The following is an 18,969-nucleotide window of genomic DNA, read 5'->3' as shown; positions in this document are numbered from 1 at the left end:
TTGCGCAGGCGCGCGCGGAAGTGGGCCGTAGGAAGAGGAAGTCCCGCCTCTGGCTCTCTGTTCCGAAGGCACACCACGGAGGAGACGGTAGTGACTTGAAAACGCGGTCACCATCATCATGTGAGGCCGGGCTGGGTTTGGGTGGCGACAGTGGGGTTGAGGGTGTAAATTTGGCTTCTTACCGGTTGGAGGGGGTAGGCAGAAATGGGAGCGGAAGCAAACATTTGGGGGTAAAGTGGCGTATCTTTCTACTGATTAGTTGCGAAGGGACTCATTGGGGCCTTTGACGGATCCTGACTCGGGAGAGGGGACAGCTTTATCAGATAACAGGGTGGGCTTTCCCAAATAAGCAATCTTATTGAACTGAATTTTAAGAGGAAGCGTTTTTACGAATTAAAAACCTGGGAGATGAGGAGTACGGACTTGTAGGAAAAGTGGTCTTAAGGTAAGAGGCTTAGCTGGAGACAATTGGCTTTTCGATCACATCCGCCATTTGTACGGATAACGAGTTATGGGGGTGATTTTACTTATATATTCACTCAACAGTTATTTATTGAGTGTTTGGGTATTAGGCTGCTTTAGACACATAGATTATTATCACTGAATTACTCCACTTTCCCCAAGGAAAAAAAATCCTCTTCTACATCTTACGGGATGGGAAGAGGCAGGCAGGAAACGTGCTGGTAATAAATACGTAAATTCTAGAATGTGTTAGGGAATAGGGTTGTGAATAAAGAAATAACAGAGCAGGGTAAAACAGTGTGGAATGTCACTTTTGAGAGACAGAACACATAAAGGAGGGAACACTTGAGCAAAAACCTGAAGAAAGTGAAAAAGCAAACCACAAAGATACCTGGGGAGGTACCTAGGCAGAGGGAAAAGTGAATAGAGGGGCCCAAGAAGGTTTGCCTAATATCTTCAAGAACCGCTGAAGAGGCCATTGTGCCTGGAACAGAGTGAGGGTAAAACCTGGGTTTTACTTTTTACACTGAGAGGAGAGCCATGAGAGGGTACTGAAGAGTGAGATGATTCTTGACACAACCCCTGAGACTGCTCTGTGGAGGGCAAACTGTTGGGGAGCGTGGGTGGAGGCAAGGAGACCTCTAGGAAAGAGATGATGGAGGTTTAAGCCAAGGTAAGAAATTCAGATTCTGATAGGTTTTAGTGGCAGATGACTGGATTTTCTGACAGACTGAATGTAGGATGTGAGAGAAGAGTCAAGTTGACAGCAGGGCTTTTGCTCAAAGAACCAGAGGGATGGAGTCACCATTGACAGAGATGAGGAAGGCTGTGGATAGTATAAGTTGGGGTTATGGGCGGTCTGGAGTTCAGTCTAGGACATGCGAGGATTGGAAATATCCATTAGGCATCCAAGTGGTGATACCAAGAGAGAGGACTGAGTAGGAGGAGAGGGATATGTGTCGGGGAGACACCGAGGGAGAGGCCATGAGCACCCAGGCTGTGGGCCTTCTCACCTCTGGGTTCCATACTTGTCTTCTCAGGAGTCTCCTCAACAAGCCCAAGAGTGAGATGACCCCAGAGGAGCTGCAGAAGCGGGAGGAGGAGGAGTTTAACACGGGGCCACTCTCCGTGCTCACGCAGTCAGTCAAAAACAACACTCAAGTGCTCATCAACTGCCGTAACAACAAGAAGCTCCTGGGCCGCGTGAAGGCCTTTGACAGGTGAGCACCAGGGTCTGGGGAGGTATGCTCTCCGGGCCTCAGTTTCCTTACCTGTGAAATATGCGTCATAATAATATCCTCCAGAAGAGTCATGAGGCTTCAGTAATACTGTGTATGAAAAGCACTTGGCTAAGTACCTAACACATGATAAATGCTCAGTAAACATATGCAGCCTTTAGTTAGCATTTGGGAAGTGCTTTCCTCACCATAGATTACTATACAGCAAGATACAGAGCTTTCCCAATTTTTTTCTTTTCTTTCTTTCACTCAGTCAAAGTTCCCTATATCCATCTGTCCCTTTATGTGCGTGCATGAGGGCTAAGTCGCTTTAGTTGTGTCTGAATCTGTGCAACCCTATGGACTGTGGCCCACCAGGCTTCTCTGTCTATGGGATTCTCCAGACAAGAATACTGGAATGGGTTGCCATGCCGTCCTCCAGGGGATCCTCCTGACCCAGGGATCGAACTCGCATCTCTTACGTCTCCTGCATTAGCAGGCAAGTTCTTTACCGCTAGAGCCACCTGGGAAGCCCCCTGTCCCTTTACCTTGCTTTAATTTTTCTTCATAGCACTGACTACCACTGTTTACCTGCTTCGTGTTCTGCTCCCTTCACTAGCCTGCAGAGTTCATGAAGACAGGGCTCTTATCTGTTTTTTTTTCATTGCTCTAATCATCGCAAAAGTTTGTTGACTGAGCCATTCCACACTGTCATCACACATGCCCATAACAAGAATACTGTGTTGATTCACTTAATTTTCACAACAGCCCTAGGAGGCAGGCACCATGAATGTCTCCATTTTAGAGAAGAGGAAACTGAGGCACAGAAGGTGAAGTCCTTTGCCTGAGCCTTGGAGCCCTGGCTGTCCCCCTTCCTGGAGGCAGTGCCGCCCAGAGGAAGGGTCAGGACGCACCCCTCACTCACTCCTGCTGCCTCCTCGTCCCCACCAGGCACTGCAACATGGTGCTGGAGAACGTGAAGGAAATGTGGACGGAGGTCCCCAAGAGCGGCAAGGGCAAGAAGAAGTCCAAGCCCGTCAACAAGGACCGCTACATCTCCAAGATGTTCCTGCGCGGGGACTCTGTCATCGTGGTCCTGAGGAACCCGCTCATCGCTGGCAAGTAGGGGCCTCCTCCCTGCTGTCAGAACTTGCCCCCCGGTTTTCCGAAGACGTGCCCTCTATACTTGAAATAATAAAACCGTGCGTTTTTTCTAGCGGCCTCTGCCTGTTCCCAGGGCCTAGAGAGCGGAACAGACCCCAGGGAGGGGTGGCAGGGTGTGGGGCCAAGCATGGGCTCAGGCCTCTCTGAACAGGTTAAGAGGCCCAGTCTCTGCCCCTTCCAGGCCTTAATTTTCCCATCTTGCGGTCTTTTGTGTTTTAAACTTTTTTCTACCTTCTCATCACTTTCTCCTCCTCCTCCCCACCTCTCAGTAAGTCACTCTCTCTCAAAATTTTTTTTCACTCTTTTTTTTTTTCCCCCATTTGTTTGAACAGTCTGTGCCCAGCCCTGTGTTGCCATGCTGGGGACACAGCAGAGCCCAGAAAAGCCCCCAACCTGCCCTCACTGAGCAGAGGTTAGAGCAATTAATACTGACAGCATTTGTAGCTGACACCTGCTGAGCTGTGAGAGCACCAGGCCCTAGGCTCTGTCTGTTGCTACGTCTCTACACCTCTGAGCAGGCACTGTGATCCATCACCTCCAATTCCAGGGGCAGGGGCTGAGGCAAAGAGTGGTGATGGTGCCTCCCCAGGGGAATCCAGCCCAAAAGTGGTGATGCCGTGATTCAAATCCCTGTTGCTCCTGAGCCAGTGGCTTAACCCCTGAACTCTGCCCTCAGATCACAGCTTCATGAGCCCTGAGAGAAATTCTCTGACAATTGTAGAGAGGTGGAGGTGGGAAGAAAATAGCAACCCACTCCAGTGTTCTTGCCTGGAGAATCCCAAGGACGGGGGAGCCTGGTGGGCTGTCGTCTCTGGGGTTGCATAGAGTCAGACATGACTGAAGCGACTTAGCAGTAGCAGCAGCAGGAGGTGGGAAAGGAGGTCCTGGCTTATTGTGGGTAGATTAAGGGAAATCCCTTTAGTCTTTCTCTGAAGCATATCCATTATGCTCCTCCCACCCGCATCTCTCTCCGAGTTCTGTCTCTGCATCTCTCTCTGTATTCTCCAGAGAGGGCCAGGTGCCAGGCTGGTGCAGTTCCTAGGCACGAGGTCAGGATCCAAGGAGATGTCTGACACGCTGAGCTCTGGAAGGCACAGCCTGAGTTATCCCAAGAGCCCATCAGCAACAGGGCTGAGGACCCTGCAGTAGAAGAAGGCCTCACACATGCAGGGAGATGGCTGTGAGGTTATAAGGGTGCATGTTCATGTCTAATTGAAACACCCATCTGAGGGATAGATACCAGAGCCATCCCATTTTATCGATGAGACAGCTGAGGCCCAGAGAGGGTAAGCGACTTGCCCAGGATCACTCAGGAAACAAGCCGAATTCAAACCCAGGGAGCCAGACCCTGTGACTGGGAGCGGGGCAGGATGGAGCCATGATATCCTAATCTTTAAAGCATGGCGGGGAGGGGACGGTGCTGCTGCAGAAATCTTCCCCCTGGATTTGATGATTGTTTGGAGCCTGGGATAGCACAAGCCCTGGGGTCACACTCCTGGGTTTGAGTCCCGGTCGCACGTCCCTCCTGTCTTCCCCAGGAAGTAGCAGGTCCTTTTCCTGCTTTGCCAGGCTGAGAGCAAAGATTCTAGCCTAGGGCTAGAACTGATGACCCTGCCTGTCATCCATCGTCTCTATCCAGCCATCTGCCCAAATAGTTTCTAATCCCCTCTTCCAATTCAAGTGTGTGAAAGTGAAAACAGGTTGCAGGAAAAGCACTAGGCAAACTGGCCAAGTGTGTTCCATGCACCGGTGAGATCCTCTTAGGAACTTGAGGCCATCCTGGGATGTCGGTGTGATCATTTCTATTTTCCCGAAGTGAACCTGAGGCATTTCCCCCAAGTCACATAGCTAAACAGTAGCCAATCTAAGATTTGAGCCAGGCTGGTTCCTGCAGCATTAGTATTCCTCCACCATCTTTCTAGAGAAGCAGCTTTCAGAAAATGTTGGGTCTGTGGACTTCCCTGATGGGTCCAGTGGTTAAGAGTCTGCCTGTCAACGCAGGGGACACTTGCATTGTGTCTGAACCCAACATGGGTTCAATCCCTGCTCTGGGAAGATTCTGAAACTACTGAAGTCCACCGCTGCTGAGAAGCCTGTGTGCCTAGAGCCCAAGCTTCGCAGCAAGCGAAACCAGCGCAGTGAGGACGCCACATACAGCAACTAGAGAGTAGCCCGCAGTTGCCGCAACTAAAGAAAGCCCGCGTGCAGCAACGAAGACCCAGCACAGTCACAAATTAATTTTTTTAAAAAAAGAACATGATCGTCACACGCACAATTTTAATCATACACACTGCAAATAGTTTAAATAGCAGGCGATCACGAACGTTCCCAGTTGGGGCTTAAGCATGGAGAATGGTAGCGGCATGGTGTCCATGATCTCTTGGCGACTTGAATCTCTTGAAGTTAGGCAGCACTGCTCTCCAGAGGGTGCAGGGCCACCACCAGCACCTGGCCACACAGCCTGCCCTCCCTACTGTCATCTCCCTTATGGCCTGGCCAAGATTTCCCCACCCCGAAAGCAACTGTTTTTCTCATGCTTTATTTACAAGGACCCAGCTCTCAGGCCCCCACCTTCCCAGAACCCACAAGAGGGGCCCAGGAGGGCCGCATGCTTCACAGGACATTGAATTCAGCGGCCGTGAGCCATATCTGTCCAGAGAGCTGGGGACCCCAAGGAAGCGAATCAACAACACCCAGGTGCTAACTGAATCTAAGTGTGTGTCTGTGATGGGGAGCAATTTAGGAGTGAGAGTCTTGTGTGTGTGTGTATATATATACGTGGCCCAGCCACATTGAGGCTGCTGGCTTCCCCCCTAAATCTCATAGTTCCCAGGGGCCACCAAAAAGGGTAGGTATGTCTCCAGGTGGCAGTGGGCCTGGCCTCCAGATGTCGATTTCAGCTCTGGTGCCTGCCGTGAAATTGCTTGTTTCTATCCACACTCAGAATCCTCTCTGGACCCCAGTGCCCACTCACATTTCTATCTCTAATCTTTGCTATGAGCTCCAGACCCTTATTTCCAGCTTAACAAGTCCAGAGAGCACTCCTGGTACTCCCCACCTCAAACCCCATCTCCCTCCCTCTTTCCTCTCTCCATCCCAAACTGAGAAATCATCCCTGGAGTCTCTCCTTCTTCAGCAAATCCTCTCAGTTCTACCTTTAAACTAGCTCTAGAATCCAACCATTTCACACCCTATGTGGCTGCCACCCCGGTCCTGCTAACATCACCTCCCACCATTCTCAGACTCCTGACTGGGCTCCCAGCTGCTCCAATAGCCCCTAATAATCCATCCCCCGACAGGGCAGATGGAGCGGTCTGTTTAACACCTTAGCCCATTCCATTAGGAGACACTCCAAAGAATCTTCCATGAACTTGGAATAAAATGCCCACTCTTCTGTCCCCACCTACTTCTCTCTCCCCATCTGTGGGCTGTGACTCATCCCGCTGCAGCCTCGTAGGTCACCTCTCTCTTCCTCAGACACAGCCAAGCTCCTTGCCCCAGGGTCTTCGCAGGTATTCTTCCTTCTGCCTTAAAACCTCGTCTGCCAATTCTTTGCAAAGCTGTCTCCTTCACCTCTTTTGGGCATGACTTCAAAGTCGCTTCATCAGAGATGCCCTGGACCACACTAGGTCCCCTTCTAACCTTTCTTCCTAAGCCATCCCACAGGGTACATAGTATAATTTAATTTGGCCTCACCGCCTGTTTCCCCCACTCAGTTGTGATCTCTAGGAAAACAGGGGCTTTTCTGTTTCCTTCCCCGCCCCCAGTCCCAAACCCCCGCCATTTCCCCAGCGCCCTCCAAGCCAAACCTGGTACACAGCAGGCGCTCAATAAATACATGCTAACTGAATGGACCCAAGAATCCCGCTGCCTAGCAGTAACTTTCTAAGACGTGGTTGGCCTCACCCCCAGGACCTGGGAGGGTCCTTGAGCACAGAGCGCGGCCGGAGGCGACCTGGCCCGGGCCGGAGCCAGAGGGCAGGGTCCGGAAGACGGGCTCGGGGCGCTGGCGCGGCTCCTCGCTGAGGCTGTGGCGCAGGCGGCAGCGATGCCAACCCCGGCGGATCTCCGACTGCACCTGAAACCGGACGGCGCTCAGAGGCGGCGGCGCGCGCGCCATTCCCTGCGCGGCCGGCAGAGGGCGGGGGCGGCGGGCCGCGGCTCTCCCTACCTCCTTGTTGATGAAGCAGTAGAGGACGCTGACCAGGAAGCCCTGCCGTGGGGGGAGCGGGGGTTAAACTGGGAACAGGGGCAGGGTTATAAACACCCCTCAGTGAGCTCTGACCCTTTACAGGCCCAAACCACCTCGCCCGTCGCCACATCGGTCCCAGATTATTGCAGTCACCCTTTCCCTGGCTCCTGACTTTCCCCCTCCCCTTGTCCTCGTCAATTTGCAGAGCCATAAGGGCTGGAGATTAAGAACATGTAACCCCAGAGGCTGACTGCTTGGATGTGATCACTGCTTCTCACTTTCTTCCCCACTTAGGCAAGCTGCTTAACCCCTCTGTGCCTCAGTTTCTTCATCTGGAAAATGGAACAATAATACAGTGGTGGTGCTGAGATTTAAGGTATTATTAATACACAAGAAGCTCTAGTGCACGGCACATAGTTAAACCTTTTTCTAAATCTTATCATAACTTACTACATGACATATTGGATTTATTTATTTGGCCGTGCTGCAGGGCTTGCGGGATCTTAGTTCCCAGACCAGGGATGGAACCTGGGCCCTAGACAATGAAAGTGCTGAGTCCTAACCACTGTACAGTCAAGAAATTCCATAATAATAAACTTAAATAGGCACATCCAAAAAATTAATTTTGAAAAATTAGTTTTATATTTATAATTTAGAAATTTAAATACATATAAAATGTATTTATAATTAATAAAGTAATTGATACATTAATGCAAGACAAGGGCTTCCCTAGTGGCTCAGATGTTAAAGAATCTGCCTGCAATGCAGGAGACCCAGGTTCAATCCCTGGGTCGGGAAGATCCCCTGGAGAAGGGAATGGCAACCCACTCCAGTATTCTTGCCTGGATAATTCCAAGGACAGAGAAGCCTGGCAAAGTCGGACATGACTGACTAAGCATACAGTAAGATATTACTTATTATCACTTTCCACAATCCCATTAAAATCCAACTCTGATCACGTTCCTGTGCTCCCGTGGCTCCCAAATGACTCAGAGGAAAAGCAAAGGGTCCTCTCTAGGCCCAAGGATCTACCTGGGTACCTCACCTCTGTCCTATCCACCCACCCCCTGCTTCAGGCATGCTGGCCATGATAGTGCCATCATGATCAGTACTCTCTCTCACCTCAGGGATCTTGCACTTGGCATTTCTCTTCCTGGAACATTTCCGCCAAATATCTTCCTAGCGCATTCCCTCATCTTCTTTGGGTGTCTGCTCTAGTGTCTTTTCAGCAAGGTCTTCCCTGACCCCTGTCCATAATCCCATTCTTCTTTGTCATCTCTATTTTCTTGCCTTCTCATCCCTCCCTCCTTAAGGCACATCTCACCATCTGACATTCTGTGTATTTTACTTATATAGCATCTTTAGCATCTGTCTCTCCCACTAAAGGATAGGGACCATTGGGTTGGTCATATCCCCATAGTAAGCCTGGAAAAGTGCTTGGTATATAGTAAGTGTTCAATAAAGTTTTGCTGAATTGATAAATGAACAGCCTTTTAAAGTGAAACTAGTATTGTCCCCACTTTAGAGATGGGAAAACTGAGGCCCAACAAGGTAAAGCAGGATGGAGACTAGGGTAGGACAAGCACAGGCAGGGTTGACCTTAAATATCAGTGGACATCTCCTTCCATTTGGCATGTTAGGGACTTCATATGCTTCGCCTTTTCCCTGGCCCTGAGGTGAAGGTCAAAAAGCTGGGAAGTGAGGACCCAGATTTGGTCCCAGCCCTGGCTGATCTCAAAGCCCTTGATCTTAACCAGGAGGCAGTACTGCTGGGGCTGCCGGGTCTCCTGCCTTCTCCCTGCTTCCCCAGTCAGGACAGAAGTGTAGAATGAATGAAAAAAATCCCATCTTCGCAGCCCATTCTGGGCTGCACCAGAGGATGTCTCTAACCCTCGTTCCTCTCTGAGTAGGAGGGCCCGAACTCAAAGGGCATAGCTCCTGCACCTCGCTTAGGCACCTGGAAAGAACTGAGGAAGATTTCAAAGCCGAGCTTGGCCAAGCGCAGGGCACCCCGGGCCTGTTCTTCAGTCACGGGAGCAAACACCACCTCGTGGACGCCCAGCAGGGGCACCAGCGTCAGCGTGGAGCGAGCCAGCCTGCGGGTAGAGGGTGGCAGTGATGCCGGGGTCCTGAGTCCCCCACCTTGCCCCCAGTCACCCTCCCCTCCGTCCCCACCTCAGTCGGTAGTCCGGGCAGCGCATCTGTCGCGTCCTCAGCTTTGACACGAGGATGCCAAGGATGCGGACAAAGATGAGAAAATTAATCTGTGGCGGGTGGGGGGTGGGGGGGGTGGGGGGTGGTAGGGGAGAGAGAGAGACTGAGCCAGTTCCCCGCCACCTTGGCTTCCCAGAATGGGAAATTCTTGAGACCAGCCTGGAGGAGATGGGACCGGTCGTACCAAGATTGTTAGGAGAATAGGGGTTCGTATGATCCACCAAATGGCTTTGATATCGTTCCGCTCCCAGCACCTGGGGGAGGGGGCGTAGAGCTGAGATAGACCAGAATACCTGAAGACTCACAGAATTGAGCACTTAACCTCCCCACCTTCCTTAAGGCCACACCCACATTCCCCTAAAGTCCCTGCTACTATTTAGGCCCAGCCCTCATCCCGCCCCTTGCAGTAGTCCTGGAACCCATCTTCCTAAGCGACTGGTTCCTTTAGACACCCTCCCAGGCTCCTAGAGACAATTAGAACCTCCCCACGATTCCGTCTCACCCCGCCCACGTCCCTCCAAGGACCGCCCACGTCCCTCAAAGCCCCGCCCACCTCCCCAGACCCGCCCCCCAGACCCCGCGACTCACTGCGTGTTCTCGAACAGGTATCTGACGATCACCCAAGGAATGACGAAAAGCGTGGGGGCCCCTGTGCAGACCCCAACCCCCGCCCCCCACCCCGCCGCAGCTGTCAGAGCGCGCACGGGCCCTGCCAGGCCCAAGACCCGCGGAATTCCCCCGCCGGGAAGGGGAGGCAGAGAATCCTAGAGAGAGGAGGAGACCCCCTCAGGCAGACCAGCTGGGTAGTTTGCGGGAGGGGAAGCGCGCTGGGCAGGGCAGGGGACAGGGTCGGGGCTCACCCCAGCCGAGGAGCATGTAGCAGCGGAAGTGGCCCTTCTCGGAGCCTCCCACAAGCACGAGGAGACTGTGCAGGTAGATGCCTTCCACCAGCAGCCACGTGTAGTTGGCGCCCACGCAGTACTGGGTCACGATCTGGGCCGTGCGACAGGCAGCTAGGGCCTAGGGGGTGACCAGACAGGGGGAGGGGGCAGTCAGGGTCCCCTCCAAGCCCATCTCTTATCATCAAATATTCTCTTCCCATTCTGTATCACCAAAGGATGAAGTAGCTATCCTCTCCTCACTCATTCTGTTCTCTTTCCCTACGTGAACTCTCCCACTCTAACCTCTTTAACGATTGGTATCTTCCCTGGAGAAGGAAATGGCAACCCACTCCAGTATTCTTGCCTGGAAAATCCCATGGACGGAGGAGCCTGGTTGGCTACTGTCCATGGGGTCGCAAAGAGTCGGACACGACTGAGCGACTTCACTATCTATCTATCTTCCCTGGAAGCTCAGCTCTAAGGAATCCGCCTGCAATGCAGGAGGCCCTGGTTCGATTCCTGGGTCGGGAAGATCCGCTGGAGAAGGGATCGGTTACCCACTCCAATATTCCGGCCTGGAGAATTTCATGAGTTCCCCCCAGATTCCCCTGAATATGGACTCTCCCACGCCATCTCCTAAGAATTCAACTACTCCACCTTTCAAAAGGTTTTTCTCATCACCCACCAGCACATGGACTCTCCCACCCCCTTCGCTTTCAACAATTGGTATGGCCCAACTTGCTGCCAGACAGGTTCTCTCCCCACCCGCCCCTAGTCTCTAGTCTCTCCCACCTTGTCTCCCTGGAACAAATTGGTATCTGCCAAATCCCCCCATCGGTTAGTTTCTCCCATCCTCCCAACTTCTGTCTCGCCTCTAGAAGGGGCCTCTCTTATTGGTGCAAAACTCCAATGACGGGTGAGATACCGAGAGAAAGGGAATGGAAAAGTTCCAGTAGAGGAGATAACGGGATGAGAGAGTTCAATGATGAGGGAGGCTGAGTAGGGAGGGTCCCTCTCTAGTTGTGTCAGAAGGGTCTAGAGAGATTAACAGAGATTAACAATAACATTATTGTTCTTTTTGTTGTTTCCTTGCTAAGTCGTGTCTGAGTTTTTTGTGACCCCGTGGACTGTAGCCCATCAGTCCCTTCTGTCTGTCCATGGGATTTCCCAGGGAAGAGCAGTGCAGTGCGTTGCCATTTTCTTCTCCAGGGGATATTCCCGACCCAGGGATCGAACCCATGTCTCCTGCATTAGTAGACAGATTCTTCACCATTGAACCACCAGGGAAGCCTGGTTGATAAGGTGAAAATTGCTCAGTCATGTCTGACTCTTTGCAGCCCCGTAGACTATACAGTCCATGGAATTCTCCAGGCCAGAATACTGGAGTGGGTGGCCTTTCTTTTCTCCAGGGGATCTTCCCAACCCAGGGATCGAACCCAGGTCTCCTGCATTGCAGGCTGATTCTTTACGTTCTGACCCACAAGGGAAGCCCGTTGATAGGGTAGGGAGGTAGTAAATGGAATGGGAACCCTCTGGCCCTACCAGAGGAGGCAGAATCTCAATTTGAGAAAGAGAAGGATGTTGCTCACCTGGTTCCACAGGGTAAGGACCTGATCCCCAGGGTAGGGACCAGGGGGAGGAAGCAGACGGTCCCGGGTGAGGATGGCAGCTGCCCGCAGCATGAAAGACGTGAACAGGTTGATGTGGATGTAGTTGCGAGTGCAGCGCAGCCGCCTGGGAGATTTGGGAGGCAGTCTGGGGGCCTGTCCATGGCCACACAGAGTCCCTTAAACCATGTCCCAGCCCTCCCCATAGAACCACCATTGGATACTTGTTGCCGGTGGAGCCTGACTACCCCCATCTTTCTGGGAAAACTGAAGCCCAGTCTCTGCTGCTTCTGTTCAAGGTTGGGGGGTCCCACCTGAAGGTACTCAAGATGAGCAAGGCAAACAGCAGTGTGGCAAGAGACAGGGAGTAGCCCACGGTGTACACAACCTGCAGCCGTTCCAAGGTCAGCCTTTGGTCCTGGGGGTGGAGGTGGGGGGAGAGGACACAGAAATAGAGCTCAGATACCGCAAGCCACAACTGCTGAGCCCGGACCAAAAAGCCTGCATGCCGCAACTAAGACTAGACCCCGCTCACGGCAACTAGGGAAAGCCTGCACAAAGCAATGAAGACCCGGTGCAGCCAAAAATTAATGAATAAATTTTAAAAAGAAATAAAGCTCAACTCCTGCCCTCAGGCCATAAAGGAGCTGCTCTTTGTTCATACTCGCACCCCAATTTTTTGGGGGGGATCTATCAACCTTTTTTTGAGTGGGGCATTCCACCCCTCAACCCCAGGGCTGGGCATGTGACCAACGAATCAAAGCATGCTATCTAACACCACACACACACACACACACACACACACACACAGAGTGACTACTCAAGGGCAGGTATGCTACTCAAATCAGGCCAATGACGGTCAGTCCTGGAACATTAAGTTGGAGCTATTGAGAAAAAAGCTCAGTTTGCCTATAGCATTGCTTGCAGGTGGAATGTGAGCCTGGTACCGATGGGGGCCACCTTTTCCACCCCACAGAAAAAAAAAAGAGGACACCATCATAGAGAAAAACAGAAGTACAATATGGTGAGAGAGATTCCCAACTACATCATTTTAGCACCTAGATCCAGCTGTACCTGAAGCTGCAATCTTATAATTTTCAATCACAAAAGCCAATATCTTTTTCTTTCTCCTTCAAGAAAGGAGTTGAATTTCTATCACTTGGAACCCAGAGTCCTGAATGGTACAAGGGGTTTCAGGCTCTGTCTGAGGCTGCTGCTTTTCTACTGCTGCCTGGAAATCATACCCTGAAATCTCTCCTCTTCTTACCTGAAAAACCCCATTTTTCTCTGGGTTTTCACACTGAGAATGGTCTCTCCAAGGTCCCCATTGGCCATCACTGCCACATTGGCGGAGGACAAAGCCTTTAGCCACTGAGGGGAAACAAGGGAGGGAATCAGAAGCACACAGAAAGAGATGGAGACAGAAAGACAAACTGAGGCAAAGGCAGAGAGAGATATCCAGTGATGATGATGATAAACCATAATATAGCATTTTACATGTAATAATTTAATATTCATAACAAGCCTATGAATTTGGTACTATCATAACCATCAATTCACAAATGAGGAATTGAGGCATAAAGAAATTTCACTGGAAAAAACTCTGATGCTGGGAAAGATTGAAGGCAGGAGGAGAAGGGGACGACAGAGGATTGAGATGATTGGATGGCATCACTGACTCCATGGACATGAGTGTGAGCAAACTCTGGGAGACAGTGAAGGATAAGGGAGCCTGGGGTGCTGCGGTCCATGGGGTCACAAAGAGTCGACACAACTGAGCAGCTGAACAACAACCCCAGGTCACACTGCTAGTTAGGCAAGGAAGACCAAGATGTGCAGAGACAGACTCATGAAAAGGAGAGAAAATAACCTGGTGGCCGTCAGAAAGATACAGAGACAGATAAGGGACGTTATGTGGAGGGACACACAGACGGAGACACCCAGCCCAAGAGGACCAGGGGAGCTGCGGAGGAGTGGCGTCTGGGACCAGGGTTAGGAGGGAGATCTTTGTGTCAGAGGTGGGCCTGGGGTCCACCCGGCAGCTCACCGTGACCGTGCCAGGGCAGATACCAAGGGCAGGAAGCACGGGCAGTGGCGTTGGGTGCAGTGTAGTCCCAGCAGACGTACATATCGAAGGACCCGTTACAGGCGAGGCCTGGGGTGGGCGTGGGGGCCAGAGTTCGGACAGACCTGCAGTAACTCGAGCCCAAGGAGTCTCTGCCCTGCACACACAAGCCCCGCCCAAGCCCCGCCCAAGCCCCGCCCACCTGGAGTGGTCGCGTCCCTGCTCCTTCGTAGCTCCTCCCACCAGGCCTGAGGCCCCGCCCATCTTTCGAGCCTTACTCTGGGCTCCTCCCACCAAGCGAGTTCCCGCTACAGATGCTTCCCAGTCAGTAAGGCCCTTCCTAGACTCCACCCCAAACCCCGCCCCCTTCGCCGTCCACTTTAGGTCCCACCCACCGAGTGTAAGCCCCTCCCAAGACCCCTCCCCGTTCAAGCTTCATCTCTGGTTTCTCCCACGAGGCCCACTTTTACCCGACACTCAGACTTCCCTTTCAGGCCTTGGCGGCCTGTCAGTCCCAGGCCGGCCTCAAGCCCATCCCTCTCAGCCCCAACCCTTTCCTTACCCCCAGTCCTCCACCCCTGTCACACCTGCTGGGGGCTCCGAGGCCTCCAGGGTCTCCTGGCACTCCCTGCGGTACCGCTCCCAGCGCTGGTACAGCTCTCCCGCTGTCTGCCCCTCAGAGCCTGCCTACAAAAAGAGAGAAGGAAGGACCACACCCACCCCCCCACCTCGGCCCGCGCCTCGACCCGAGCTCCCAGGCAGCAAGATCCCTGAGGGCCAGAGATACCCTGAAGGAACTTGAAGCGGCTGTCCTGTTTTGCTCAGGCGTCTTGGGTGGCTTAGAAACCTCTTTTAAGTCTTGAGGGGTGCCTAGAAACCACCAGGGGAGTTGCTGTGGGGAACTAAAAACCTTCAGGAAAATGAGGAGACGGAGGTGGCTGGATATTATCAGGAGGATTTGAGGGGAGTGGGGGGTGGGGGAAGAAGAAGGACTAGAAACAACCATCAAAACTTGAATCTGGGCAGGTGGGGAGCCTTGAAACAATCTTCCCGGTGGGATACGACTTAAAACCGGCCCCAACATCCCTCCAAGCCTTGAGATCCTTGGCTCCTCTGGTTCTCACCTCCGCGCTCCGGAGCAGCGGCTCCCACAGCGAGAGCAGAAGCAGCAGCCACCAGGGTGGACAGGTGGGCATCGTGTGGGCAGCAGGGCATGGGGAACGAAGGGTCCGGTCACGCAAGGGCAGCCGGGTCTGGGGGTCCGAGGCAGAATCAGGAGCCTCTGCCTCCTCTCCCAGCCCCAGCGCCCTCTGCTCAGGGAATCACGTACCCCGGAGACAGCGCCCCCCACAACTACGAGGGATGATTTGGGGCCGGGGGTGGGGGTGGTGAGTCTTGAGGAGTGGGCGGAGACCGATCTCCAACACCTGATTCCCCGGCCCGCCCCCGGCTGTTGCTGGGGCAGCGGTGATGGAAGGGGAGTGTTTGCAGAGGGTGCGGTTGCCTTAGAGTTGCGCTGGACGGGAAGCTCCAGGGTCACCCACAGTCTAGACCTAGAGACTCGAGGGAACCTGGGGACCACCTTGGAGAGGAGGGCATGTAGCTCGAAGTGACTCTTGGACTTCCCACTCTCCCAGCTCAAAGGGTTTTCAAATCACGGATAGGAACCCGACCTTATCAAACATTTCCGGCTGCGGATAAAACCCAGAGTTAATGGGACAATGGTTCTCCTTAGGGACTAGAAAGGTGAGGGGCCCAGATGCTTGGAAATCAGTCTACCCTCCAACACACCACATCTGGCACCATGCAGGGAAAGGAGGAAACAGGAGGATGTCGGTTGGAGCTCCAGAAACACACGAATCAGAAATGCTTGAGACAAACATAGAAACTGAGAGACACAGAGACAGACAGAATGAGACACACTGCAAGAGACTAGAGACCAAAAGGGAGAGGAAGACAGAGACAAAAATGTGGGCTCGGAGACAGAGAGAAGGTAGAGACATGGAGAGACACAGAGAATGGGGGTCAGAGACGGAGATATAGAACTAGCGGCTAAACAGGGATTTGCGACGTGGCGACAGAGATACTGAGAGATAGATAGGACATAGACCGTGGGCACAGAGAAGCTGAGACAAAGGCACAGAGCAAGAGGGCTCCAGAGACGTGAGGGGACACAGGGCAGGGGAGTGGCTGAGATGGGGGAGCGCTCACCTGTTCCCAGCTCTCCTCTCAATCACTTGCTTCTGACGCTGTCGCCTCCACGGCCTCGCCTGGGCTCCGCGGGAGGTGACAGCCTGGGGTAGGGGTAGGGGGCGGGGCCAGGGCGGGCCAAGGAACAGGAGCGGGGAGCTGGGGCAGAGACCTGGCGCAGGGGGCCAGTCATCTGTGAGTATCACAGCCACTCAGGGTCGCGTGGGGGAGCACAGTCACAGAGTCAGCATCCTGAGGACCCCCTCTTCCAGCGCGCACAGCCTCTCACGTTGTCCCACTTGTCCCATCCAGCCACCACACGCGAGGCCATGCACACAATGTCACACACGATCCCATACACTGAGCCGCCGGGAGGCACAGAGTCTTATATACTGCACCTCACTGAACCTGTTCTTCATATTCATTCATAGTCCCACAGTCCAGCGTCACACCCCGTGAGCCAAAGGTTCTCCCCCACAGGTTGACAGTCATTTGTGATACAGTGACACACAGCCACGCACTCTGGGCATGGACTCTTGCACTCACACAGCAACACAATCACAGCTTCCTACAGTTCCCATGATACTGTGTCCACCACGCATACGTTCACACCATCATTAAATCACATCACAAATACTGTCTCCCCCAACTGGCCTGAGTGCCCCCATGAGGACAGGGAAGGCATCTGTCACCACTGGGTCCCCAGGGTCACTCAGCACAAGTTGGGGCACAGAGCGGAGGCTGTTGATGACATAAAGGCAAACAGTTATAGGTGATTGTCATACAATCCTTTAATGACAGTCTGAAAATTATATATACAGTGTTACACAATTCCACTCATTAATGTGCTCACACAACGTCTCACACACTTCACATAATTACCAACAGAGTCCACAGTCACATTCCAACAACACATGTTCTTCAAGTGTCTCTAAGGCACACACTCCCATTAGCTCTGGATGTTACATTGTCATCCTCAGTCACGCCCAGTGCTAAGACATACAACTGGCCATCACAGCCTCACTTGCACTCACAAGTCGTATACAGCCACCCGCAGTCGCACAGTTGTGCACAGGATTGCACACTATCCTCCTACCACCATGCACGAACCCACAGCCTCATGTGGTCTCCCAGTCACAGTCACCACTGAATCACACACCTCCTCAGAGTCTCCACTTCCAGTCTCTTCCTTTGCCCTAAAATATGGAAAATATTTGGCTTAGAAACTGAATCCCGGCTCTCAGCACTCACTTCCCCCTTGAATGCAAACCACCAATTCCTGCACATTAATAATACTAGTAACATTCATGAGCACACACTCCCCGGGGAGCTGGAAGATAAATGGGACAGAGGTGAGTCTGCCCATTTTGCAGAGGAGAAACTGAGGCCCAGAGGCCCCAGGAGGGGCAGAGAGTAAGGAGTGGTGTGAGATCCAGCACTAGAGGCTGGAAAGAAACAGTCTCGGGGAGGGGGAGTGACATGGGGGCTCCTGGCTTCCTGACCTCCAGCTGGCCTCCTGCTCTCTGCCCTACATTCCTGGTGCCCTCTGGGTCCTGGGAAAGGCTCGGTTCATGGAGTGGAGAGGAGAGGACTCTGAGAATGCCAGACACCTCAGGAAGAGGCTGGGGTTGGGAGGGAGCCTCTCCTTGGTCCCAAGAGGGTCTGGGGTCACTTGCTGAGGATGGGAAGGTGGGGGGAGGCTGGAAAGGGGGAGGAGAGGGACTGGGTGTGAGAGGGGGAAGCAGGGGAGAGGAACTGAGGTGATGAGAAAGACAGGAAAAGAAATCAAGGACCAAGAAAGAGCAGAGACAGACAGAGACAGGAAGAGGCAGAGATGAGGGAGACCAGGAAAAAGAGATAGAGAGAAAGAATCAAGAGAGACAGAGAAGTAGAGAGAAATATACAAAAAGAGAGAGACAGAGAGAAAAAATCAGGGAAGACAAAACGGACCAAGAAAGGGAGAGAGAAAGAAGAGATACAAACTGAGAGAAGAGACTCTGAGAGATGGAGATGAGGTGGGTGGAGGGAGGGAGAGCCTGAGAGATGGGCCCTGAGGAGAGACAACCAGGACAGGAGCCTGGGGATGAGCAGGCTGGCCCCTCCCTCATGAGTCCCTCTGGGCAGAATAGAGCACTGTGTCCGGGGGTGGGTGTGGAGGACAGGAGGAGGGGTGTCTGGGTCCCCAACTGGCCCCCTGCTCATCTTAGCCCTCGGGCTTTTACATTCTCCCAGGTCCTGGGGAGGAGGTAAGAGGGCCTCAGGGGTAGCCACACGGGCCCTCTCCAGTCCCCATGCTCAGGGCTTTGGAAGCTGCAGGCAGAGAAGCGGTCATGCCCTCTCCCCTTGCCCTTCTTCTCTCTCCATGCCCCCTTCAGTCCCCTTGATCCAAGAATCTCTTCTTTCTCCTTTCCTCCAAGCCTGAGTGCAGTTTTTCCATCTTCCTTCCTTGTTGGCTGGGCTGTATTTTCTCTTCTCTTCCCTCTGGATTTCCTTCTGCCCCCTCCTCATTTCTCTTGCTCGCTCCACTCTCCAGCTCAATTTCTTCTTGCCTATCTTGAAGCTTTCTTCTTTCTCATCCCTCTTTTCCCATCGCCTCTCAGGGTGTCTTTCTGTCTGTTTCCCTTTCTCCATGTCCCCTGGTCCCGGGTCTCCAGGCTGTTGTTCCCTCCACCCTAGCCACGACCAGGCAGTGTTCCCCCCCACCTCAGGATGCCATGGTGGGGAGGAATCTGGGGTGGGTTGTGCCTCCCCCCATGGGGCTGCCTGGCTAAGAAGAGCCTTCGGGGAGCAGGCGGGGGCCTGGAGTGCCGGCAGATGGTGCAGGAGAAATGAGGCAGAGAGAGATGGGGAGAGGGGGGGCCCCATAGGGACTGAGGCCAGAAATGGGAGGCTGAGATGGCCCCCTGAGATTCAGGACTGCGGAGAGACAAGGCCTCAAAGACAGAAACCCAGAGAGAGACACACACATGCACACACA

At 53.0% G+C, this 18,969-nt stretch overlaps 2 protein-coding genes across 8 annotated transcripts; one reads left to right on the top strand and one right to left on the bottom strand.

The window, feature by feature from the left end:
- The first annotated feature begins 14 nt into the window (after positions 1–14).
- SNRPD2 (small nuclear ribonucleoprotein D2 polypeptide) lies at positions 15–2,895 on the top strand. 4 transcript variants are annotated; one of them, XM_061388728.1, is made up of 4 exons: positions 15–120; positions 1,503–1,682; positions 2,084–2,178; positions 2,448–2,575. In XM_061388728.1, coding segments are annotated over exons 1-4 (357 nt in total). In that variant the 5' UTR covers positions 15–118; the 3' UTR covers positions 2,528–2,575. The 4 variants fall into 4 exon arrangements, with proteins under 4 accessions (XP_061244712.1, XP_061244713.1, XP_061244714.1 ...); XM_061388729.1 differs by lacking the exon at positions 2,448–2,575 and adding an exon at positions 2,631–2,747 and having other exon boundaries at positions 16–120; XM_061388730.1 differs by lacking the exon at positions 2,448–2,575 and adding an exon at positions 2,631–2,717 and having other exon boundaries at positions 16–120; positions 2,058–2,178.
- Positions 2,896–5,100: 2,205 nt separating this feature from the next.
- On the bottom strand, positions 5,101–17,241 carry GIPR (gastric inhibitory polypeptide receptor). 4 transcript variants are annotated; one of them, XM_061388717.1, is made up of 13 exons: positions 14,927–17,241; positions 14,390–14,489; positions 13,785–13,892; positions 13,005–13,108; positions 12,052–12,155; positions 11,720–11,864; positions 10,110–10,269; positions 9,838–9,898; positions 9,434–9,503; positions 9,211–9,299; positions 8,993–9,131; positions 7,015–7,056; positions 5,101–6,921 (listed from the first exon to the last, which is right to left on the bottom strand). In XM_061388717.1, exons 1-13 carry the CDS (start codon positions 14,996–14,998, stop codon positions 6,715–6,717), a joined length of 1,401 nt encoding a protein of 466 aa, XP_061244701.1. In that variant the 5' UTR covers positions 14,999–17,241; the 3' UTR covers positions 5,101–6,714. The 4 variants fall into 4 exon arrangements, with proteins under 4 accessions (XP_061244701.1, XP_061244702.1, XP_061244700.1 ...); XM_061388718.1 differs by having other exon boundaries at positions 9,211–9,251; XM_061388716.1 differs by having other exon boundaries at positions 5,101–7,056; positions 14,927–15,055; positions 16,014–17,241.
- Between the last annotated feature and the right edge of the window lie 1,728 nt (positions 17,242–18,969).

This window comes from Bos javanicus, chromosome 18 (genome assembly GCF_032452875.1).
Source record: "Bos javanicus breed banteng chromosome 18, ARS-OSU_banteng_1.0, whole genome shotgun sequence".
Lineage (NCBI taxonomy): Eukaryota > Metazoa > Chordata > Mammalia > Artiodactyla > Bovidae > Bos > Bos javanicus.
This window is presented reverse-complemented; position numbering and strand designations above follow the sequence as displayed.

What these genes read in the sequence shown, in the direction of transcription:
- SNRPD2 (XM_061388727.1), top strand. An exon ending in CGCGTGAAGGCCTTTGACAG is followed by an intron (nt 1,683 to 2,630) that starts GTGAGCACCAGG and finishes CGTCCCCACCAG; the next exon opens with GCACTGCAACATGGTGCTGG.
- GIPR (XM_061388715.1), bottom strand. Translation starts at nt 14,998, where the DNA reads ATGCCCACCTGTCCACCCTGGTGGCTGCTGCTTCTGCTCTCGCTGTGG. An exon ending in CGCTGCTCCGGAGCGCGGAG is followed by an intron (nt 14,490 to 14,926) that starts GTGAGAACCAGA and finishes CTCTTTTTGTAG; the next exon opens with GCAGGCTCTGAGGGGCAGAC. An exon ending in CTCATCTTGAGTACCTTCAG is followed by an intron (nt 11,865 to 12,051) that starts GTGGGACCCCCC and finishes CAAATCTCCCAG; the next exon opens with GCGGCTGCGCTGCACTCGCA.